This window comes from Nansenia antarctica (assembly GCF_963989245.1).
Source record: "Nansenia antarctica genome assembly, chromosome: 16".
Lineage (NCBI taxonomy): Eukaryota > Metazoa > Chordata > Actinopteri > Argentiniformes > Microstomatidae > Nansenia > Nansenia antarctica.
The window spans coordinates 2,162,956-2,189,046 of record NC_137686.1 but is presented as its reverse complement, the minus strand read 5'-3'; the positions used below and the strand labels follow the sequence as shown (position 1 = coordinate 2,189,046).

At 42.3% G+C, this 26,091-nt stretch overlaps 1 protein-coding gene across 1 annotated transcript; it reads left to right on the top strand.

Annotated features, from left to right (window-relative positions):
• The first annotated feature begins 2,314 nt into the window (after positions 1-2,314).
• mcm4 (minichromosome maintenance complex component 4) lies at positions 2,315-19,982 on the top strand. Its single transcript, XM_080546413.1, has 16 exons — positions 2,315-2,464; positions 2,606-2,758; positions 2,934-3,097; positions 4,137-4,241; positions 4,358-4,453; positions 5,257-5,352; positions 9,659-9,797; positions 9,974-10,194; positions 15,066-15,186; positions 15,449-15,708; positions 16,588-16,953; positions 17,158-17,285; positions 17,561-17,768; positions 18,715-18,943; positions 19,508-19,641; positions 19,787-19,982. Exons 1-16 carry the CDS (start codon positions 2,401-2,403, stop codon positions 19,877-19,879), a joined length of 2,577 nt encoding a protein of 858 aa, XP_080402539.1. The 5' UTR covers positions 2,315-2,400; the 3' UTR covers positions 19,880-19,982.
• Positions 19,983-26,091: the final 6,109 nt, after the last annotated feature.

Below are 26,091 nucleotides of genomic sequence, written 5' to 3'. Positions count from 1 at the left end.
CGTCTGAGGAAGAGGACTTCTTTTCCTCCTTGAAGAAGACCAGCCCTCTTGAAACGTCCCAGCAGTTGGATGCGTACCTGGGGTGCCCAGGAGACACAGTAGAGGTACTGAAGACCTTCCCAGCTGTGTGCCAGCTATCACTCAAACTTAATACGGGACTCCCTGCCTCAGCAGCCTGTGAAAGACTGTTTAGTGTCGCAGGGCTGATCTTCAGGCCAAAAAGAGCATGCATTGGCTCAAAGAACTTTGAGAACCTGCTGCTTTTGCGGCTGAACAAAGCTTATTGGTAACTCTGATGCTGATGTAGATTGTGTGTATGTGTGTGTTTTTTCAGGAAATATTGAATCACTACTTTGTTATGGTTTGTATGGTTTTGCCCTCACAGTTCCAATAAAGGCTATTGACTTTTGACTTTTGACGTTTGACTTTTTGCACCATTACAATACTTAGGCAACTAGTCATCATATCTTCCGTGTTCACATGTTAATGCTCAGTAGTACACATATATGGTTCTTTAATGTATTTGCATTGTACTAAAATGTGTTCATTTTCAATGGGCATAAATGCGTCTGAAATAAGTGCATCCCAAATTTTTCAACATTAACATTGTAATAATAACATAATAGTCATTATGGCCTTTAGAAAAATGTTTTTTGGGGGGGAGGTGGGGTAGTGCACTATAGGCCCCTGTGGCGTGGCCTAAGCTTTTGTCCTTAATGGCATTTTTTCCCCCTTACATTACTTTTACTTTTATACTTTAAGTAGTTTTGAAACCAGTACTTTTATACTTTTACTTGAGTAAAAAGCTTGAGTTGATACTTCAACTTCTACAGAAGTCTTTTTAAACCATAGTATCTATACTTCTACTTGAGTAATGAATGTGAATACTTTTGACACCTCTGGTCACAACTCATACACTCGGATTTAAACTCCCACTTGGACCGCTGACTTGCAGGGCCGTTAGTGGTTATTTCCCACTCGGGAACTCGCGTCTCCCAGTTACTTTATTACATCTGCCGAACGCACCACACTCACAGCTCAGTCTCCCCTCCTTACGCCACCATAGCGCCACCCTGTGGAACATTTCGTCGTTTACGGAGTTCCTTGTGATCGGATTAAACCAAACCATAATGGTAGGGACCGTTTTGTATCATATTCAAGCCTACACATAACTATAACACCGATAAGAACAGGTCCTGACTAAATACAAATAGACTCAAGTAGATTGATTGTTCATGTTCATGTTCACGGTATGTGCAGGATTATTTTTACAACCTTATTTAGGATTTAAATATTAAATATGAACATTAGACCCCCCCTAATGCTTTGTGAATGGTTAGCGCCAGCATAGTGTTGCTTTGCTATTGGTGCAAATTCCCCGCGAATATGACGACACCACCACAATTTCGCGCCAGATTCATTGCAGTCGGACACACTTCTGATAAGGTAAAACCAGATCTTTTTTTCTAAGTGATCCAAAGTTATGTTAATCCCTTGAGCCATTTATACTTTAATGATTTAAGGAGTACATGTGCATTAATATTATGAAGATGTATATGGGGTGGAATCTAGAAGCTATAGTTTTAGATTGATTCGCTTTAGTGCATGTTGTATTGTTGCCACCACCAGGCAACTTAACTAACTTTACTCCAGCTAACTTATGACTAAATATGATCTGGCTTACCTAACGCTAATGTAGTCAGCCACGCCGATACGTCATTTGTCTAAAGATTGACAGAAAGATTGTGTAGTAATATGCATTGAAGGCAGCCATTTGTTAGATACGAAACTAGCTTCCTAGCTAACTAAAGGTGGTTGCTTTGTGCGTGATGGTGCATGGTGTCAATGGCAGCTGCAACCCGACTGTTTCCCATTCCTTCAATATACGAATATGAATGAACACAGATATGAATGAACACAGATATGATAGATAGATATCCTACTGGTTTGTTGTGTTGTTCTTGTTGCCGAACGTTGAAATGAACACAAATAATAAAGTGTCACCAGAAGATATTTTCCACTGTGGTGTATTCTAATGCAAGCGCATTTATAAACAAATAAATACAAATAGAACAACTGCGCTAGACTGTCATTCTTAACGCGAAAACATGACTAATTTAGCATGATCTGGCAGTGGCACCCAGGCGTACTGGAACACCACAGGGAAACACGTAATGGAACTTCCGCAGGGAAGAACAACACAAACATGGAGGAGATCATGAAGCCGGTGTTTAGAGTGCGGCGTTGTGTTTTCCAGATGTCCTCTTCTGTATCGTGTGACTGGGATACAGGGTGGCACTTTTAGCTATCGTCAACGGTAGCCTCTTTTGTACTTGTCAGTGTGTAGCTAATAATCGTCAATAATGTTTTTGATGAATTTCTCACAGATCTGTGATCAGGATGTCTTCTCCAACATCAACTCCCGGTGGCCGTAAGCGTGGAAGAAACGACAATCCGCCCACTCGTAAGTTGATAGACAATCCGCCCACTCGTAAGTTGATAGCAAGACGGTCTTGATAAAAAGGTATTTATTTTGGCCAGACAGAGGGAGGAATTATAGTACACTGCAGTCCTGTTCCAGTGATGTGTGTTTGTGTTTGTGCAGCGGGCAGCGATGCGGTGTCCCCTCCCTCTCAGAGGCGGCGTGGTCAGGACTCCTCCACCGGGGACCTGCCGCCCATGCCCACCTCCCCGGTCACGGACATGCACAGCCCTGCTGTCGCCGATACCTCCCTCTTCTCCAGCCCACATCGCTCAGGTACAGCCTCACCTGAGATGGGAGGTGTGTGGGGGTGTGGGTGTGTGTGTGTGTGTGTGTGTGGGGGGGGGGGGAACAGCTGTTATGGAAGAACTCAGGAAAAGCACAGGAATTAAATTGTGAATGAGATGTTGTCTTTGTTGATATGTCAAATGTCTTTGTTCCTGCCCTTCAGTCCTGCCCAGCGAGGTGGACATGAGCTCCCCGCTGATGTACGGGACCCCCAGCTCCAGGGTGGAGGGGACCCCACGCAGCAGCGTGCGTGGGACCCCCGCCAGGCAGCGCCCCGATCTGGGCTCCATCCGGAAGGCCCCTCAGGTGGACCTGCACTCTGAACCAGTGAGTTATTTATTTGTTTATTTAAATGGGACAATGGACAGTCATTGACTCCCTGAATTAGCTGGGTAGCTAAATTACATCAGCAGTCCCTGGGCAGGTAAATCCACAAGGGAAATACGGCCTCAGATGTTATAAACAATTTAAAACAGAATTACAGGACATAGTAAAATCACATAAAACAGAACTACAGGAAATAAAAACATCACACAAACATCACCCACTGGTGGTTGTCTTCAGATCTGACAAACACCTGGAATAAGAGTTTTAACATCGCAGGAGCCACATCCATGTGATGTTCTGCGCAGTGGTGGCTGAAATGGAAGGACTTTTTAACTCCCTAACTCTCCAAGAATCCAGGAACACTCACCACCTACAGTGCCAAGTGTTTTATGTAGTGTTTACCTAGCAACAACACTTTGATTGGCTACAAAATGCCAATCAAAATGATAACAGTGTCGTATCGACACCATTCAAATGGTTTCAGATTCCCTGTCCTCTCCCCTATCCGGATACGTTTGAATTGTTATCCTAACCCACGGTAAACCGAAGTTATTAACCTGCAAAGGGTGCCTCCGTTTACCGTCTTTGCCCGTGAATAACACGGCACACAATGATACTACAGTTCATAAAGCAGACAAGTGAAGGCAGTGGTTTTAAGGGTTCAAAAAACATGACTTTATTATGTGTACATAGCTTCCTCTCTCTCTCTTTCTCTTTCTCTCCAAAAAACCACGGTTAATAATATACCACATGCCGAGGAAAAGGCATACGATAGCTTCAAGTTCCTCCATGTTGCTGTTGTTGTGGCTGTGTTGTGTCTCGTGAAAATATACGTCACCACCATGGCGCGCTTTTATGACGCGTAACTCCGCCTACTATCGCCTACTCCTCCTACTAGTTCCTGGTCTGTTGTGTATAGTGGAAAACCAGAACTGTTCAAAAGCGTGCCGAAGCCACCCGACCCGAACCGAGCCGAAGCGACCCGGGCCGCTGATGGAAAAGCGCCATAACATGTCAGTGCAACTCTTGTCATCCCTAGCTACCGACAGCAGATGGCGCTGTGGCCAGTGAGCAGGCTGCAGGCCAGAAACTGGTGATCTGGGGCACGGACGTCAACGTAGGATCGTGCAAGGAGAAGTTTCAGGTACGGGCAGACTCTGGGGGGGGGGTCTTTGGGGTCTCGTAGATCATTCGAAAGTCAAACTCATTCCAGTGGAAGGGAGTGCCAAGCCTGAAGGTTGTTGGTTGTGTTCCCCTCAGAGGTTCCTGCAGAGGTTCATTGACCCCACCTCCACTGAGGACGAGAACGCCGGCCTGGACCTGAACGAGCCGCTCTACATGCAGAAGCTGGAAGAGGTACGAGTAGATTACATTACATTACATTACATTACATTACATTACACTACACTACACTACATTAGATTCAACTATAGTAATTTTAGAGTACAAGTACCAGACAACGAAATGCAGTTTAGCATCTAACCAGAAGTGCAAATAGTGATATAAAACATAAATATATTAGTAGTGATGCGTGATAGGTACAGTATGGTAGTTGGAGGTATATACAGGAGAGGACAGTAGTAAGCTATGTACAGTTCCATGCTCTGTTGACTGTTCCCCTCAAAGTCTCATTTTCATCCTCTCCCTGTTTTGTGTTTCTCAGTGTCTGCTGTTGACTGATTGTGAAACCTTAAGTCATAGGACTCCGCTGTGTCTGGGACTGTTTCGCCCCTTTGGCTTTCCCTGAGGAGTTAATTGTCATATACAGAGTAGATTGTCCTACAAAGACACTTAGATTTCGGTTTTGTAATCTAAAAATGATAACCAAGGACTTTCATAAAACCTTGATACAAATTTGAGCTTTTATAAAAATGCCGGTTGAGAGAGGACGCTGGCGTTGCTTGTTCGCCGCTTCTCCGTCCGAAATCTAGGTGTGATTGCCGTATCCAGAGTAGATTGTCCTACAAAGACAGTTAGATTTATATAGTAATCTAAAAATGAATTAGACCCTTATACTTTCTTTTATTTATTTTGTTTCTTTTTATTATTACTACTCGATCTTTTCAGTTTGTAAAGCGTCTTTGAGTGTCTAGAAAAGCGCTATATAAGTCTAATGTATTATTATTATTATTGTCATGTTTCTGTGGTCGGCCCCGTAGATCAGTGTGGTCGGGGAGCCCGTGCTGAACGTGAACTGTGGCCACGTGATGTCCTTCGATGCAGACCTCTACAGACAGCTCATATCCTACCCTCAGGTGAACACTCCATCTCACTGTTATATCTGACGTCCTGATAGCCATATGTCGTCTAAGTCGCACTGCGACTTCGTCTTAATCAGCTTTTCTTTTTCTTTTCCTGTGTCGTTAGATCTGATGGTTCAGTACAGGGATATGTGTAGCGGGATGATTTTGCACAAAGCACTTTCGAAAAAAAGGTGTTCTACAAAGTTATTAACACTAGGAAAGCCGTGAGGTGTCATAGGGTACCAAAAAAAATCTACCTTTGCACTCGATCAAATGTCAGGACCCTCCTTTCATGACTTTTCCTAGAGCGTTCTACCACCCAGCATCTTTACATTTTCAAAATCGAGTTAGTATAAAGCGATTTTGCAGTATTTCTGTGTGTGTCTGTGTATTTGCCTTGGAATTCGGCTGCCATCTTTTTCTCCAAGGCTGCAATTCTCTTTTATATCAGCAGAGGTAACAAGGGGACACACACTGTGCTCAACCTTCAGGCTTCATTGCTGAATTAGATACAGTCGATAAGACTGATAAGTATGTAACATAATGTGTTTATATATAGGCTATATATAGCAATAAGATATGTATATGTACAGACAGTTATGAAAATGATAAACTGTACAATTTGTACTATCCATCAACTGTATAAACTGTACAGTTTGTACTATCCAAGTTCCATCCAATAGTGATAAGATATTATGATATGTGTAGCCTATGTACAGATATGAATGATACACTGCACAGTATGTACCTATCAAGTTGTGTGGTGCATGCATAGCTACCGCAGCAAAGTAATTGCAGTAGCCTACGTTTGATTATGCATGTACTCATCAATGAATATTATATAACAAACGGATATTTATAATATTGTATATAATGTCTTTTTTGTATATCACTGTAGAACACGGTGCTAGACCACTGGACCACCTCAGGCCACCAGTAATAACCATAATTGTGGATTAATAACCATAATTGTACTATTTACAATTAGTAGTCTCCTAATCTCACTACAGTTTGAGCGAGTCTGTAACTACTTTTGTTTCAGCCCATTCTTGCCTATAGACAACTGTACAATCATTCATATTGAGTTTATTCACCCAATAAAGTAAAGATGAATAATACTGCCCTTCACCTTATTATCAGATGTTCAGTTATGATTAGACCTGTGTCGGCAATGATAATAATACACAACAGGCAAGGCGGTTGTACCATAGATATACGCAGATTAATATTTGTAGATTCGTTTTCGAACATTAGATAGGGCCTAGTTGATTTTGGCAACATTGTACATTGTAGTAGCCAATTGTCCGCTCGCCAACTAAAGCACTTGGTTATAAACATACTAGGCTCTGTTTCTAACAAGTAGGCTTCTGACAAAATCACTGTATGAGACAACTCGTTTCTAAAAAGTGAGTTACAATCACTTGATGTAGGCCTAATGGTTGATGGGGGGAGGGTTGATGATGGCTCTCGATCGTTTCTGATCAACAAACAAAGACATCGGGTTTCCCCCGTTCCACCACGTCCCAACGGTGTGTTTCTGTAACCATTTTCTCCTCCTTGTTGCATAAAAAAAAATCAAGACTCGCTCCTCTCAGGAGACCACTATTTTTAAATAATAATCCACAGATAGGCACAGTCACAGTGCTACATGAAAATATCTAGCCACACACCACATATCATACCTCCGCCCTATATGTATTTATCATCATATTTCTCAATATAAAACGGAGGTACGATATATGGCAGATATATGTACAGGGCTCTACGCTAACCTTTTTCACTAGCAGCACATGTGCTCCTAAATGAAAAATGTTAGGGGCACACAAAGAAATTTAGGAGCACAGTGAAAAATGTAATTATAACACATTTTTATTAGTGATTTTGCCATTTTTGCACCAAAATCACACATTGGCCCATGCCTACAGCCCTACTAGACGCAGAGTTGATGGCATTGTATTATGGTAACTAGCTGTGTCAAGTTCTCCTGGTTAGCAGCATGTTCATTCATTCATCCATGTCATGCCTGTCAGCTAGCAGCTAGCAGCCCAGCCAGGCTTTAGGGCTAGGTCTGTCAGCTAGCAGCCCAGCCAGGCCATGCAGAGGTCTGTCTCCATGCTGCCCACCTCCCTGCTGCTGGGTCAGGCTACATCAGTCACACACGGTGGCCAGACAACTCCACATCTAGGGGTATTAAACTACCCCACATCCAGATGACCAGTCCCCAGCCCCATGCTGCCCGGGGTGGTGACATGTGGAGGTGGCCAGCCCAGCACGGTGCCTCTGCGGCGGCTAGCTGTTAGCACACCACCATCCCCGGGGGTCCCACCTCTCTGCCACACTCAAGTACAACATGTTGCATTTTCATGCCATTAGGCAACTTGCTTCCTAGGGTTTCCTAGGATTAGAGATGCATTTGGACTTCTGGAGTACCTCCACTACTTTCAATGGGTTCTGAAGGTCTGAGAGCGTTCTACTTTCTACCCTGGGTAGTTAACCCTAGTTGTAACCTTGGGTTCAAATCTGGAGTGTGTGGGACCAAATCTGTAGATGTGGTGAGCTAATGAAGCTAATGAAGCTTGAGATGAGAAAAGGGCGCTTGTCTCTTTAAGGCCCAGGAGGGAGTTAGCGATTAGCGATGTTAGCTTAGCGCCAGTTTAACAGAAGTAACTTCACTTTTAACATGACTTCCCGTGGTCGTAGCGGGCTGGCTGACGGCTTAAAATGTGGCCACACGGTTCGCGCAGATTTATTTTTAGAATAAAAAAAAAAAAAAAAAAAAAAATTTATAATAATAAAATCGGTACTCGCACGTGTGCTCGTGAATTTATTTCTCTAGTCGCACAGATGTATTTTTAGTCGCAAATGCGAGTGAAATGGTCGCACTGTAGAGCCCTGATGTATGGTATATTATGGCAGTTTCTGGCGCCTGTCCCGTTCTGTTGTTTAAAGAATATTATATAAAACGCATCACATGTTTGTCATTGTGTGAAAATGTTTCTGTAGCGAAGAACCTTGGTTCAATCTGGAGCTGATCAACTCCGGACGGCAATAGCACGTTGTGGGTGCAATTGTGCAAGAATAACACTATTTACAGCGCTGTCATTTATTGCTATATTTATTACTGTTATATATAAATGTGAACATTACAGATACCTGGTCAACACAGCTTGGGATTCCAAGGAAATTACATGGAACTATGTGTGAAAGGGACAACATTGCAATATATATTAGTTATTTTTTAATAATGATAATCAACTTTCATTCGTTAGTAATGAAAACTCCCGCAGTCTTGATCAATCTCCTAGATCAATCTCCTCTCCACTTACGTTACATCTACAATGGCATGCATACGTTATTATATATATATATGTTCCTTTTCAGCTGACTCTCTGCTCTGTCCCCGCTTCTCTGGAACTTTATGCATTTTTAGAGGTAGTGTCTTGTCATTTTCTCTTCTTGTGTGACATCGCCATCCAGCGATTTGTGCGTCAGTACACACTCCCCCATTGTGAAGAGTGGTCGTGTGATTCGACACCTCTTCGCGCTAAAAGTAGGTAAAAAACGTCGCTGTTCTAGTGTTAAAAAGGTGTTCTACAAAGTTATTAAAAAGGTGTTCTACAAAGCTATTAAAAAGGTGTTCTACAAAGTTATTAAAAAGGTGTTCTACAAAGTTACTATTATGATTAGCCTTGTGAAACACAAACGAGTACGGCGATGTTGTGTTATGTAAATTCTGGGCGGCTGTGGCACAGGAGGTAGAGCAGATCGGCGGTTCGAACCCCGGATGGCCACATGTCGAGGTGTCCTTGGGGCAAGACACTGAACCCCCAAATTGCTCCCAATGAGCGGGCCGGCGCCTTGCATGGTAGCTTGCCGCCATTGTTGTGTGAATGTGTTTGTGAACGAGAGGCTGTTGTAAAGTGCTTCGGAATAAGGCTCTATATAAGTCAGTCTGTATAAGTCAGTCTGTATAAGTCGGTCTGTATAAGTCAGTCTATATACGTTAGTCTGTATAAGTCAGTCTGTATAAGTCAGTCTGTATAAGTCAGTTTATATACATTAGTCTGTATAAGTCAGTCTGTATAAGTCAGTCTGTATAAGTCAGTCTGTATAAGTCAGTCTGTATAAGTCAGTCTGTATAAGTCAGTCTATATACGTTAGTCTGTATAAGTCAGTCTGTATAAGTCAGTCTGTATAAGTCAGTCTGTATAAGTCAGTCCGTATAAGTCAGTCCGTATAAGTCAGTCCGTATAAGTCAGTCCGTATAAGTCAGTCCGTATAAGTCACTCCATTTACCATTTTCAATTCTCCGCCACAGGAAGTGGTCCCCACCTTCGACATGGCCGTGAATGAGCTTTTCTTCGAGCGCTTCCCAGACTCCATCCTGGAGCACCAGATCCAGGTGCGCCCCTACAACGCCCTGAAGACCCGAAACATGAGGAGCCTGAACCCAGAGGGTGAGCACACGCCTGGAGCACACGCATGGGACATATCCACAGATATAGATACAGATACAGATATATGGCTGAGCCATGCTCGTTTAGGCTGCAGCCATCTCTGGAAAGAGAAATCCAATGCTGATGTTTTCACAGCCATTCTCCCCACCCTTCTCCCCACCCCCCGCCCCCCCCAGACATCGACCAGCTGATCACCATCAGCGGCATGGTGATCCGCACCTCCCAGCTGATCCCAGAGATGCAGGAGGCCTTCTTCCAGTGCCAGGTGTGCGCCTACAGCACGCGCGTGGAGGTGGACCGCGGGCGCATCGCCGAGCCCGCCGTGTGTCGCAACTGTAACACCACCCACAGCCTGGCGCTGGTCCACAACCGCTCAGCCTTCTCCGACAAACAGATGGTGAGAGGGGGACGGGGGGGACGGGTGTGGTCTCCATGGGGCGGCTGTGGCTCAGGCGGTAGAGGCGGCGTCTAACAGGTGCAAACGTGTCACCTTTCTGCTAAATTAGCAGTTTTTACCTCAAAATAGGTCATCCACGTGAATCGTGTAGATCTGGGGAAAAAAAGAAATGGAAGGGGGGGTCTAAGTCTCTTCCAAGTCACATGATGCGCTAGCTAACTAATCTTCCCGTCTGCTAAACTCCGCTGCTGTTGAAATAATTTTTAGCTTCAGGCAGCTAGGTACAATTCCAGACAGCGTGGAGAACACAGTCACAGTAAACTGTTTTTGAAGTAATTCTGCAGGTGTAAAGGTCAGGACTGCCGCTACTTACACTTGCATCATTGTTAGACCACCGTTAGTGTTGCCGATATCCATTTAGCACCATTAGTGCTAGCGCTATCCCCCCGTAAAAAAAAAAGAATCTCTGCTTAGGTTCATCATTCATCGTTTTCTTCATTTTAAGGAACATACACATTTTGTCACCTTTTTGGCCCATCACCAGTTTGCACCCCATGTCTAATGATCGCAAGGGCGGCAGATCGGTGGTTCGAACCCCAGCTGGCCACATGTCGAGGTGTCCTTGGGCAAGACACTGAACCCCAAATTGCTCCCAATGAGTGGGCTGGCACCTTGCATGGTAGCTTGTCGCCATCGGTGTGTGAATGTGTGTGTGAATGGGTGAATGAGAGGCCGTTGTAAAGCACTTTGGAATAAGGGGCCATATAAGTCAGTCTATACGAGTCGTCTATACGAGTCGGTCTATGTAAGTCGGTCAGCCTGTATAAGTCAGCCTGTTTAAGTCAGCCTGTATAAGTCAGCCTGTTTAAGTCAGCCTGTATAAGTCAGCCTGTTTAAGTCAGCCTGTTTAATAGGGGTGTCACATCGATTCATCGATTTTAATAGGGATTCACATCGATGCATCGATTCATTGACTAACGATCTGATTACATCGACGCAATGTAAAAACATCGATCTATATCGTCATCTTAAAGATACACCTTTATTTTGAAATGGCACATTCTGCGTGACTGTCACCATTATATATGAGTTGCCTCTACCAAATCCGTCTAAAAAAGTCACGAGGAAAGTCCTGTCTTTCGCTTTTTAGCTTGAGGTGCGCTTGTTTTGGAATTCCATTCGCTGCAGCGGCCGCGCTCACCCCGCCCCCGTCCAGTTTCTCAACTGGATTGGACAGCGCCTTCACCTGTCTGGGGGACATCGCTTGTCCGCGCAGTTTTGTTTCATAGGACATTAATGTTTTAAAGCTGAATATCTCTTGTTTGTGAGACTAGTGAACGGGTCTATTTTTCTTTTTGTAACAGAAGAATACTGTATAATACAATATGATTTAAATGCTGGATACCTGGAAGAGCTCACAAATAAAATGGTCAAATCATATTCTAGTTGTTTTTGTGAGTTGATAATTGTGTTAGATTGGCATATGATATCGCGTCATATCGATCATATCGTCATATCGATCTTGAATCGAATCGAAATCGTATCGTGACTGACATTGTGATATCGTCAAACATTGTATCGTCATACAAACAAATCGATATCGTATCGTGATGAAGCTGGTGATTTACACCCCTACTGTTTAAGTCAGCCTGTTTAAGTCAGTCCATTTTGATACAATGACAATAAAGTCCATTCATTCATTCATACAGGGAGAGAGACACACTACAACTAGTGTTGTGTGTGTGTCTGAACATCTCTCAAGATAAATGGATTAATATATAAAATATACAAATTAAATATTTTTTTATGTATATTTTATATAGTCGTGAAAAATGTAGGACACCCCATGAAACTCTCCATGCAGAATTCTCTCAGCTGTGATGTTTGAGTCTTACATGCACAGCCCTGAAGTCCTGCTCTTTGTCTCTGGTAACGTCCCTGATGTTGTTAGGGTTGTTTTGACACCTAGCATGAGAATCAAATGTGTGCAGTCTCTTTCTGATGGTAGATGTACTTTGATATCAACTGTGGCAAGAGCTACCTGTAGGTCCCGTGATGACATTTTAGGATGGTTGGAGACGTCTTTAAGCATCTTGTGGTCTGCTCTTGGGCTGAACTTCCTAGGACTGTCTGACCTGGCCTTGTTGGCAGTTGTTTTAAATGTTCTCCACTTGTAAATTATTTTCCGGACAGTGGAATGGCTGATTTCTGATTGTTTGGAGATCTTTTTAAATCCCTTCCCAGACTCATAGGCATCGACAACCTTCTTTCTGAAGGCCTCAGAAAGCTGTTTTGATCTCACCATGGTGATACAACCAGGGCTTAAAGTACTCCGGCACAGTGCCGGATTTCCGGCGCGGGAGAATAAATAAAATAAAAAAACTGCAATTGCGGCATTGCGCCGATGTGGTGGCGGGAACGCTGTTTCACAAATAACTTAGCTTTCGTGTTTGCTAGCTAAACAGCTGATAGTTGATGTTGACTGCTCAAGGAGAATACATATTTGAAAGTACAGAATGCCTGAGAGCCTTATATTGCATTATATTACATTATATTTTGAATGGCCATCTGGTGCCTGAATATTGTTTTTTCCTTTACATAATGACATTTCCACCATAAATTTATGGCGAAAGGGCACAAATTGGTGCATATCAATTCACCAGAATGCAAGAAATTAAGTGTTTGATGCTCGTTTAAGGACCCCCAGACAGCCCTGCTTCATGGGTCCCCCCCGATGTCAAACACCACTGGTACCACCTCCGCCTCATTTTGAGCCAGGAAAAACCCTGAGTAGTGACGGGAAGCCTTATGGGACGTGGTGCCAAGAAGGAGAAAAGTGATAGTGGCTTAATAAGTAATCAGTTTGTTCTTTTAAAGACATGTATATATTTTATTCTGTATTGTTATAGTGATAGTGGCTTAATAAGTGATGCAATCAGTTTGGCCTTTTAAAGACATCTATTTATTTTATTTTATTATTAAGTATAAAACAGTATTATGAATGAATGAATGGTCTTTATTGTCATTACAGTTTTTCCCAATTGCTAAAACACAAAAGCCAATTCTCTAAACCAAATGGCCAGTTCTCTAAACACATTTAATAAAACTAGCTCCCATTTGCCAAAACCATAAACACATTTCACATGAAGACACAATTCACAAAACACAATCCTCCTTTTCTCATAAATCTAAACACATTTTGTCTTGCTAAAACACAAGTTGCAAAAAACTCTGCTCAAAATGTCAAATTCTCAAATTAAAGCTCATGTGATGCAAAATGCTTGCCACAGTCAGCAAAATGTTAACACAATGAACACACCTGGCTTCATTCATTAAACATAACGACTCAAAATGTAAGACACTTGTTGCAAATTATTGTTGTGTGTGTGTGTGTGTGTGTGTGTGTGTGTGTGTGGTATAGTTCCATAAATAAATAAATAAACATCACACCCTGAACATTGTTTTCAGTGAGTATTGTTGTGTGTAATGGATCCTCTGTAGTGTTTGCATTGAGTTGTGATACAGTACAGTATTGTACATGTTACGGTACATGTGGGAATACGGTAACATTTTTCAAACCTTTATTTACGTAAAACTCGATAGGACAACAGTGCAACAACTTCGCGGCTGAACTTTAGTAAAATTTCGGACATCATATGCCATTTAAAGGGGGGAAATAGATATCTAAAAATGCATGACTATCATGCAAAATCAGCCTTACTGTAATGTTAGATATAACGTTAGACAGGGAGCGCAGATTTATTTTTATGCATGACTATCATACATGTGGGAAAACTAGGGTTAGGGTTAGGTGCTAGGGTTACAGTAAGGTTAGGGTTAGGATTAGGGGTAGGGTTTGAGTTTGAGTTTTGAAGAGAGAAGGTGTGGTTTTGCTTATGTAGCTTATGTAGAAAAGTGTGTTGTGTTTAGAGTTTTGGGAAAATGGAGGAAAGTTTTGTGAAATGTGTTTTAGCAATTGAGAAAAACTGTAATACAGTACAGGTACCATACAACGAAATTTAGGAGGGGGGGCTCCCCTGGTGCTTGGAAAAAGACTAAAAACACGAGGGCCAAGGGTAAAATAATAAAGGGAAAAGAGCTGGTTTACATAAATAAAGGCTATGTACACTATCTACTATACTACTATACTATACAATAAAACACTGCTGTATGCTATGCTATAAATATCCTAACTTTTCCTATATCTGAACCTTATGTACACAAGGGTTGTCATATTGCACATAGTATTGTTGCACATTCATTTAAAGTATTAATGCATTTTAACATTGAGACATATTTTGTATTGACTATAAAATAGTATTAATGCATTTAAACATTGAGACAAGAAGCTGTCTTCTGTACCCGCTCTCCCAATATCTCAAACTGTGAACCCCTCCCCAAGAAAAAGTTTCAGGCACAGGATTTTTTTTTCCCACTTTAAGCCCTGTACAACTCACTTCAACAACAAAGAGCAAACCAAACTAAATGTCTGAGGTTTAAATAAGACAGGCTCCTCCAAAGTCCTCTCTAACAATGTTCTAATCATTTGCACCTGATGTGGTGCACTTGATTCTAGTTTTAGGCATTTTAACTAGTAATAAATGTGGGGGTGTCCTAACTTCCCTCACAAGAACATTTTATTCTATTCATTCAAATTCTATTCATATTTTCTTATTTCTGTTTTCTTTGTTTAGTCATATTACCTCCATCTCTCAATATTGTTAAAATGAAGATCAAATGTGTATATGTTTAAATTAGTTGAAAAACACAAGGGTTTCATGGGGTGTCCTATATATATACATAGGGTATATATATATATTTATTATTTGAGTGTGTGGTCCAGAATTCTCAAAGTTTTCTGTTTTCTTCAGATCAAACTGCAAGAGTCTCCTGACGACATGCCGGCAGGCCAGACCCCTCACACCACCATCGTCTACGCTCACAACGACCTGGTGGACAAGGTGCAGCCCGGAGACCGCATCAACATCACCGGTGAGCTGTTGGCTCATAAAATGACAGATGTTGTATCTAGCTGGAGACAGTTGGAGATAGGGTGTGGTCACTGGCAGAGCCTCAGATATTCTTTGGGTCACTCTGGGCTGCTGCTTTGAGTTAGCCATGCAGGCTGTGGCTCACTTTGTTAGGTTTGAATGAGCAGCCTTGGTCTTATTGTGAGGTTTGAATGAGCAGCCTTGGTCTTATTGTGAGGGTTTTTGGTCTTATTGCTAAGTTAACTCCTCTCCCACCATGACAGGCATCTACCGCGCGGTCCCCATGCGCGTGAACCCTCGTCAGAGCAACGTCAAGTCGGTGTACAAGACTCACATCGACGTCATCCACTTCCGCAAGACGGACGAGAAGCGCCTCCACGGGCTGGATGAAGACTCTGAGCACAAGCTGTTCACGGAGGAGCGCGTCCAGACGCTGAAGGAGCTGGCGGGCAAGCCTGACGTGTACGAGCGCCTCTCCTCCGCCCTGGCCCCCAGCATCTACGAACACGAGGACATCAAGAAGGTGCCTTCTCCAATATGGAATAAATACATAAACTCATTCAAGGATGTTTGGAGGGCTGGCATGGAAATGGCAAATAATGAACTTGTGAACTGTATTCTATTGGCCTGTCGAATGCCAAAATAGGAATCTAGCCATTCTAGTGCAAACCTCCTTGAGGTTTTTAAACATCATCAAATGACCATTTCTAAAATGATGTGAAAAGGTTGCGTATGTCCGAAAGCCGGAACATTTACACACAAAAATATTCTGATTAATAACACAGGTACGCACGTCCCACGCCTTTTTCCCCTTATAAATCACTTACCCCTGTACATTTTGCGCATGTGAACGAGCGTCTTGTCCCGCCCATAGTTGCCTATAAATGGTCAGTGAAACGCCCCTAATTAACGAACACGTGATAACAATTAAATGAAATTGTGCACTCATAACTGCCCGACTGAGGCATTGAACACGGCATCAGATTAAACGTCATTTGTCACCTTTTCACCTTATTATTTATGGGAACACATTGCAAATATTGTTTAATGATTACAGATCCTTCTCTCTAAAGGGTATTTTACTACATACAGTATTGAGGTCCTTCTCTCTACAGGTATTCTACAGTACTGAGGTCCTTCTCTCTACAGGTATTCTACAGTACTGAGGTCCTTCTCTCTACAGGTATTCTACAGTACTGAGGTCCTTCTCTCTACAGGTATTCTACAGTACTGAGGTCCTTCTCTCTACAGGTATTCTACAGTACTGAGGTCCTTCTCTCTACAGGGTATTCTACAGTATTGACGTGTGCGTCCTTCTCTCTACAGGTATTCTACAGTACTGAGGTCCTTCTCTCTACAGGGTATTCTACAGTATTGACGTGTGCGTCCTTCTCTCTAACAGGGTATCTTACTGCAGCTGTTCGGAGGCACCCGGAAGGACTTCAGCCAGACGGGTCGGGGGAACTTCCGGGCCGAGCTGAACATCCTGCTCTGTGGCGACCCCGGCACCTCCAAGTCCCAGCTGCTGCAGTACGTGTTCCACCTGGTGCCTCGCGGTCAGTACACGTCCGGGAAGGGCTCCAGCGCCGTGGGGCTGACCGCCTACGTGACCAAGGACCCGGAGACCCGGCAGCTGGTCCTCCAGACGGGGGCGCTGGTGCTGAGCGACAACGGCGTGTGCTGCATCGACGAGTTCGACAAGATGAACGACAGCACGCGCTCGGTGCTGCACGAGGTCATGGAGCAGCAGACCCTTTCCATCGCCAAGGTAACTGACGCGTCAGGCATCACACACACACACTCAGTCGCTCGGAGAGAAATATGCAGGTTCGAGTCACTTGTTTGTGTTGGTGATAACGGTGTACAGTTGGGACAGGTCCACCTCTCTTACAGCGCTGTGTTGATTTGGTCAATGATTAGACTGTTTCATGTCTTTGAACGATTTTTTTGTAATTGTTGTCTCGTGGTTCAGGCCGGGATCATCTGCCAGCTCAACGCCCGGACCTCTGTCCTGGCTGCAGCCAACCCTGTGGAGTCTCAGTGGAACCCCAAGAAGACCACCATCGAGAACATCCAGCTCCCTCACACGCTGCTCTCAAGGTGAGTCATCCGTCAATGACCCTCTGCAAAGAACATTAGCTACAGACTCAAGTTAGGAGTGAAATAGCAATACAAGTGTGGTGACTTGTTCCGAAGAGAACAAGGGAAGTTAGGGAATTCAGAATCCTTGCTCAGAACAAGGGAAATCAGAATCCTTGCTTATCTGAGAAACAAAGACTTGAAACAAAGAAGTGTAGTAGACAAAACAAACATCGACAGTTAGAAAAACGATATCTTTATCTCTGGTACTGAATGTCCCCCCCCCCACCCTTCAGATTTGACCTGATCTTCCTCATGCTGGATCCCCAAGACGAGGCCTACGACCGCCGCCTCGCCCACCACCTGGTGTCCCTCTACTACCAGAGCGAGGAGCAAATCGAGGAGGAATTCCTGGACATGACCGTGCTTAAGGACTACATTGCCTACGCCAAAACCTACATCAACCCAAGACTAAATGAGGAAGCAAGCCAGGCACTTATTGAGGTATAGCCGTTTGACTCTTTCCACGCTCCAAAGTCATTGATAATATGTAATGGTGTAGCCCCGGGACAAAAATATGGCCAGATATATGAAAGGGATTGTTCTGCCTATTTTCATGTTTAGCTGTTTAGCTTTTCCGGGTCTTGCAGCACAGGCGAACAGCTAGAACTTCTTTAGACAGGATTCCGACCCTAACTGGTTTAACATAGTTTAAGATATGCCAAACTCCTACCCTCGATCGTCCATTTCCTCTTTGCAGACTCAGTGGCTCTTTGTTTTGACTTCACCAGCCAAACTCTCTCTCTCGGTCACTAGACCAGTGTGATGACTAGACCAGTGTGATGACTAGACCAGTGTGATGACTAGCCGTGAACAGAAAGCTGGCAGAATCGATCGATGAATTGCAGAATCGACCGATCATTGCATCGTATTGCAAAATGACGCAGTTTGCGATTACAATACAAGCAAGTACAGGATGTCTAGCATGTCTAGCCACTACACTTTGTTTGACATTTCTCTGAAGGAGACGTTGGCATGTCATTTTCAACTACGCTAAACTAGTTACGGTTGGAATCCTGGTGGTTGGAGAGGGTGCTGACAGTTAGCAGTAGCAAAGCAGAGAAGGTAGAGGGGGAGGAGCTTTCACAGCTGGCCTATCAGAGAAGGTAGAGGGGGAGGAGCTTTCACAGCTGGCCTATCAGGACAACTTGTGGATAAGATGACAACATTTCTCCTTGTCTGCTTGATGTTTAGGTAAGATGTTTGCACCAAGCAGACTGAACCAAGCGCAGCTCGAGTGTCGGTGTTGGACTCTGTTGCCATGTGGTGTAGATAGATGTGGTGTAGATGGTAGTAACAGATGTAGATGTGGTGTAGATGGTAGTAACAGATGTTGATGTGGTGTAGATGGTAGTAACAGCAGCTGACCTTTGACTGTGCTGGTGTTCAGGCATATGTGGACATGAGGAAGATTGGCAGCGGTCGTGGGATGGTGTCTGCGTACCCCAGACAGCTGGAGTCTCTGATCCGCCTGGCCGAGGCCCACGCCAAAGTGCGCTTCTCCAACAAGGTGGAGACCATCGACGTGGAGGAGGCCAAGAGGCTGCACCGAGAGGCCCTCAAGCAGTCCGCCACAGACCCCAGGACTGGATTTGTGGACATTTCCATTCTCACAACAGGTATGCAACTTCTGGTTGGTTGCTAGCTTATGTAATTCTTTGACTTGAAATGACTGCCCACAACTTGATTTCTCCATAAACTCTTCAGCTATCTGAAATTACATTGTGTAGCATTTTGCGATCCTTACAACAGTCGTTTTACTTTCTAAAGCCATTTGTTTTTACCTGAGAAATGTGTCACGTTGTAATGCTTTTGTCCGCATGTCGGGATCTGATGTAATGATCAGACTTTTCTTTCGAAAAATGTGAAAACATTTCTGCGTTGTTGAAAATCAATGACACACTCGCTAGTCAACTAACACAGCTTGTTTTGTGAGCCTGCTAACAATGTAAAGTAGTGTTCTAGTTAACTAGATAGCAGGGGGGATTACTCACCCAATCCACTGCGTTGGAGTATTTTGGCTTGACTAGCAAGTTTGTGTTGTGATTCTCAACAACTTTGAAACGTAGTTCCGTGTTTCAAAAGAAAAGTGAACATTTTGATCGGTTGCCGATATGCGGACCAAAAGACTAGAACGTGTCACATATGATGATTGTCCTAATGGCTTGTGTTCTGGACCACAGGGATGAGTGCCACAGCCCGTAAGCGCAAGGAGGAACTTGCCCAGGCCCTGAAGAAGTTGATCCAAGCCAAGGGAAAGACCCCGGCAATGAAATACCAGCAACTATTTGAAGACCTTCGAGGACAGTCCGAAGCTGTAAGTTGGACTTTCTCTCCTTTCTCATGCCTTTTCTGTTTAATTACTAACACAATGTCATTCCATGCTGATCATATAAATTCAGCAGAGTGTGGTATATCTTTGTCCCCTTAAATGTGTTCACGTCTGATTCAACCTTTTTCAGGCAATAACGAAGGACATGTTTGAGGAGGCTCTTCGGGCTTTAGCAGATGAGGATTACTTGACGGTCACTGGAAAGACTGTTCGCCTGCTGTAAAGACTCCCCTTACTCTTGCCCATGTACAGTCATTTAATTTCAGACAATGTTTAGTTTTGTTCTGTATCTTCCTTTTCTCAGCGACGCTGAAGACCGATCTGTAAAGAGTACTTTAGAACAATGTTCATGTTGTCCACTCCAAGTCAGAACTAGCATTGTGTCTTAAAAAGAAATTCTGCTTGGTGGTTTTGATATTGAAAAATAAATAAATAAATGCTTTGTGTATGACATTAGGTTGGCAGAGTTGTTGTTTTTCCACAGCTAACAGCTATGGCATTGAGGGGTTCTAAATTCGGACACAGACAATTCACTGACTGGCGCCAGATTTTGCTGATGCCATTCTGATGAGTGCCTTGTTTGAATCCTAGATTTCCCCTTTATACAGACTGTGACTGACAGTTTGCTTGTTAGGGCACAAACCCACACAGTGGGCATAGCTCTATGGTAATAATTAGTTATTATTCATGAAAATGGCCATGACTCCCACAAACATGGGTAACTTTTTTCCACACACACTCACAATAATGTAGACGGCAAAACTTCAGGAGAGGGCGCTATAGAACCATGTTGAATTGTTTTACTTTGAGAGGCCATGACTTTTGAAACATTTGTCCTAGAGGCACCAAATCAATACTGGCCTCCTCTAGACTGAAGAATCTTCTTGTTGGTAAATGATGGAATGGATCAATCTATTGAGGATTTTGTGATCTTAAATGTCATCTCCATAGATCTTGGTGCGCAGCATACACGAATTGACAAGGAATAGATATCCAGACACGGGTTGTAATGAGTACTATACGATTTATTTAGCCAACAGCAACTAGCTCCGTCAGCAGAGTACAAACATTAGACAACCTCTTCTGGGATACAGACATATTTAAATACCTTGCATGTTATCACAGATGTTACGCAGTTAGTTGAATCACCCTCTCTGGCGCCTACAACACCCAAGGTCTTAAGATAACACACCAGAATCTGTCTATTTGTGGAGTCAAGATCATCCTGACCTTAGCAGTGATGTAGCCTGATACTCTGGTTACGAGAGAGAGAAGAGAGAGAGAGTCTGTGTGTGTGTGTGTGTGTGTGTGTGTGTGTGTGTGTGAGTATGTACCGGGCCCTAACAAGTTTGAGAATGAACAGTTCCCTCGCTACATAGAAATTAATCAGCACCATAATGAATGTAATATGCAAATTAGGTAAAGTAATGTGAAACTTGGTGAGCCTCAAGACAGTAGTATTATAATACAAATATGCAGGGTTCGAGTTTCAGCTGAGCTTTGTGGGGGTCTCCAAAATAACAGTGCGAAATGTTCTCATGCACGAGCGCGAATCATGCCCACACATAGGGCTTTCACACCGGCAAAGAACCGTGCTGGTGTCGGTACCAGATCTGCGAGAAGGGTCCAGCTGCATCCGCAGGGTGTCGACACCCGGACGCATGAAGACCATATTTGGTTCGAGCGCGTCATCACTGTAACCGCGAGAAACCTCGAGACTTTAAAGGACTTTAGAGGACTGCGAGATTTTAAAGGACAATGGCAAATACAGCTCAGGTGAGAATTTCGAAATATGATTAATGAACATGTTATAGTTTTCATATATGTATTTATTATTTAGGTTGTTGGATGTGTTACGCATTTGGCTGTTTCGCACGTAGTTTTGTTCTTAAATCAGGCTTGGCTAACTGGGTAATCCTATGGTTTAGCGTTATCAGATATTAGATTAGATTCAACTTTATTGTCATTGCTGAGTACAAGTACCAACAATAAAATGCAGTTTGGCATATAACCAGAAGTGCAAATAGTGACAAAACAAAGATAATTATATACGATATATATGAGCTATGTAGAGTTAATGTATTTCTAAACTGGTAAGAAGTCGCTCTACGACTAGAGGGCTGCAGGGGAATTTTCCTGGATGCACAGTGCACAGGTTTTTTACCCTTGCGTCCTTTTGACCAAGCTATCACTGGAACCTGGACACAACACTGAACACTACACTACACTGGACACTGAACATCTGTCATTACGTGAAGCGCTTTGAGTCGCATCTTGTGAGATGCGCTATACAAATAAAACTTGAATTGATTTGATCCCTTGTACACTTTTTTGGCATTTGTGTTGCAACACACCTGTACATTCTGCACTCTACCCTGTTAGGCCCTTATTTTACTCTAGACAGAAGGGTTGTAACACTTGTTATTAATTCCATTTGGTATACCTCATAAACTTTCTTGCATTTCTGGTGTTTGCATTTTACATATTCTAAATCTATGCTATCTACATGTCGCACTGGATGGGGTTAGTGCTCTTGACTCATCAGAAAGTAAAGACTAATTCACAGAGTGTATGAAGTTTCCAGTAAGGGTTTTGTGAAGGAGCCCTAGTGCTGTTGACTCATCAGAAATAGAATGTTTTATTTAGCTCATCAGTGGGCACTCAGCACCATGGACACCTCCAGCCCAGCACCTTGCACCACGGTTCCTGCCCTGCTCCATGGATTACACCGATGATCGCCTGACCCTTGCCTGACTCCACCAAGTCCTTTGCCTGACCCCTCAAACCTGTTTGACCTAATAAAGTCCCACACCTGGGGTCATTGACATTCATTTATTTATATACAGTTAGGTCTGGAAGTATTTGGACAGTGACACAATTTCCATAATTTTGGCTCTGTATGCCACCACAAAGGATTTGAAATGAAACAATCAAGATGTAATTGAAGTGCATACTTTCAGCTTTAATTCAAGGGGTTGAACTAAAATATTGTATGAAACGTTTAGGAATTGCAACCATTTTTATACACAGTCCCCTATTTTCAGGAGCTCAAAAGTAATTGGACAAATTAACATAATCATAAATAAAATGTTCATTTTTAATACGAGAATCCTTTGCAGTCAATGACTGCCTGAAGTCTGGAACACATGGACATCACCAAATGCTGGGTTTCCTCCTTTGTGATGCTTTGTCAGGCCTTTACTGCAGCAGTCTTCAGTTGTTGTTTGTTCGTGGGTCTTTCTGCCTTTAGTTTTGTCTTCAGCAAGTGAAATGCATGCTTGATTGGGTTGAGATCAGGTGATTGACTCTGGCCATTGCAGAATATTCCACTTCTTTGCCTTAAAAAAAAGTCCTGGGTTGCTTACACAGTATGTTTTGGGTCATTGTCCATCTGTATTGTGAAGCACCATCCAATCAACTTAATTTGTCTGAATCTGAGCAGACAGAATGTCCCTAAACACTTCAGAATTCATCTGTCTGCTTCTGTCTTCTGTCACATCATCAATAAACACTAGTGACCCAGTGCCATTGGAAGCCATGCATGTCATCACACTGCCTCCACGTTTTTTTACAGATGATGTGGTATGCGTCGGATCATGAGCCGTTCCAAGCCTTCTCCATACTTTTTTCTTCCCATCATTCTGGTACAGGTTGATCTTAGTTCCATCGGTCCAAAGAATGCTGTTCCAGAACAGGGCTGGCTTTTTTTAGATGTTTTTTTGTCAAAGTCTAATCTGGCCTTTCTATTCTTGAGGCTTATGAATGGCTTGCACCTTGTGGTGAACCCTCTGTATTTGCTTGTGTGAAGTCTTTCTTTTATGGTACACATGGATAATGATATGCCTACCTCCTGGAGACTGTTCTTCACTTGGCTGGATGTTGTGATGGGGTTTTTCTTTACCATGTAAAGGATCCTGTGATCATCCACCACTCTTGTCTTCCATGGACGTCCAGACCTTTTTGTGGTGCCGAGCTCACCAGTGCGTTCTTTTTTTCTCAGAATGTACCAAACAGTTAATTTGGCCACTATTAATGTTCCCACTATCTCTCTGATGGAGTTTTGTTTTGTTTTTCACAGCCTAAGGATGGCCTGTTTCACTTGCATTGAGAGCTCTGTTGACTGCATGTTGTGCGTATACAGTACAGCAACAGCTTCCAAATGCAAATGCCACACTCAACTCAGACCTTTTACCTGCTTAATTGATAAAGAAATAATGAAGGAATAAATAGCCCACACTGGCCCATGAAACAGCTTTTGAGTCAATTGTCCAATTACTTTTGGTTATTATATATAAAAGAGCTATAATTCATAAACCCTTCCTTCAATTTGGACGTGAATACCCTTAACCTTAAGCTGAGAGTCTGCACTTTAAGCCCACTCCTATTTCTAGGAGTAATATTAGACAGTAAATTCTGTTGGAAATCTCATATAAGATACGTTAGATCCAAAGTATCAAGGAGTATTGCAGTATTGTGCAGGGCAAAACATATTCTGGAACAGAGGATGTTGTATACTCTATATTGTTGTCTTGTCTTACCCTATTTGAGTTACTGTGTGGAGATAATGGGGAAATGCATATAAAAGCACTTTAAACCCATTGATTACACTACAGAAAAAAGCTGTGAGAATTGTACATAAGGTCGGATATCGTGATCACACAAATAACTTGTTCCTAATGTCAAATGCCTTAAAGCTCATGGACAAATATTATTCATTAACAAATTATTTATAGAGAGGGATAAGGGATATAATTTGAGAGGTAACCACAACTTTAACAAGGGTTATGCTCACACCCATCTCAGGAGCAGGTGCATATCATTCTACGGAGTTACCATATGGAATGGGCTAGAGGAAAATATGAAGGAAAGCAGAAATATTGCTCTATTTAAAAAAAAGTTTAAAGAAATTATTTTTGTTAAATACCAAATGAGGAAAGGGAAGGTTGTTAATCTTCTGGAAACTAAGGTGTGGTTTTCTGTGTCTTTTTCTTCTGTATTACATTGTGGATACTGACGTTTGTTATTTATTTATTTTGTGTTGTTTCAGTATTAAGAATGGAAAATGATGTTTATTTATTTATTTTGTGTTGTATCAATATTAAGAATGAAAAAGTATTAGAACGGATGATACTGAAATATATGTATTAATTAATTGGATTATATAATGTAAGCAATAAGCATAATTGTTAAGTATAAACAGGGGTAGGACAGGATAAGCCTAGGCTTCTTCCTACTCCTTTTCGAACAATTGATAGGACTGTACTCTACATATTAGTTATTTGTTATTTATTATTTATTATTTTTAAATTATGTTCGAAATAAAGATTCATTCATGCATTCATATTCATTATGACTGTAACTTGTATATGACTGTAACTAAGATGTTTTGGTAAACAGCTAAAATAACACAAATTCTGTCTGTGACCAAATATATATGGGCCTAACTGTAGAATCCATTGCTGGAAATGTGTTTATTTGGTTTGTTTTAAAAACTAAGCATTAAGTGAATAGGACGAAAATTATCTGTCATATCCATAAATACTTGAAATACGAAAATGAATCTATCTCATATCGACATGCAGAGGCGCCCCGTCCATAGAGGCAACCAAGGCAATTGCTTGGGGCCACCAAACAAAAAGGGCCTCCAATTTATTTTATTTTATTTTATTTTTTAAATATCCTTTTTTTTTTTTTTTTTTACAGATGGGAGTGTTACATTAGTTTTCTTAAGATAGGATAATACATAAATCTGTTCAATGGGCATTTGCCAAAGTAGCCTACTGTTATTCAGTATTTATCCTGTATAGAATAGAATAGAATAGACTTTATTGTCGTTGTACAGTTGCCTATACAATGAAATTGTAGTGGCTCTTCCGAAGGTGCAAAAAAACAGAAAACATATTCACAAACATATACACATATAAGATAAACATTTATGAACATGTCTTATGTCTACTGTTCAGTGTCTACTGTATGGTGTATATGAAGATGTTATGACGTTTTATCATGAAAATAATGAACAGAAAGCTAGATCCAAAACTAGGGCCGGTGGAGGAGGGCAATTGTCACATTGGACAGACTACCAAAACAGAAAAATAAAGTATCTTAACGACAGCAAAAGTGATGGATGTCAGAAATACATTACCTGGAGATTCAATAAGGTACTTTTATATGACAGGATATGGGTTAGGGTTATATGACACCTGTAGCGAGATAGATAGATAGAGCCAAAAGTAAAAAGTCGCTGAGAGACGCAACCAGGGTCTGGCTGGTAATTGTATGACGCGCCAAACAATCCGCTGAGATGAAAAGTACGTTATATAAATATCATTTACATGCTCCATGTTGCATGTAATTTGTATGCTACTTGTGGTCCAGTATGTCGCAATGTGTACTAGGTGTGCTACTGTACCTGTGGTCATGTACTGTTTTTAC

Excerpts from the sequence above, each read along its gene's own strand:
- mcm4 (XM_080546413.1), top strand. The coding sequence starts at position 2,401 with ATGTCTTCTCCAACATCAACTCCCGGTGGCCGTAAGCGTGGAAGAAAC. Across the intron at positions 9,798-9,973 it reads GAGGAGCCTGAACCCAGAGG|ACATCGACCAGCTGATCACC; the intron begins GTGAGCACACGC and ends CGCCCCCCCCAG. Across the intron at positions 10,195-15,065 it reads CCTTCTCCGACAAACAGATG|ATCAAACTGCAAGAGTCTCC; the intron begins GTGAGAGGGGGA and ends TGTTTTCTTCAG.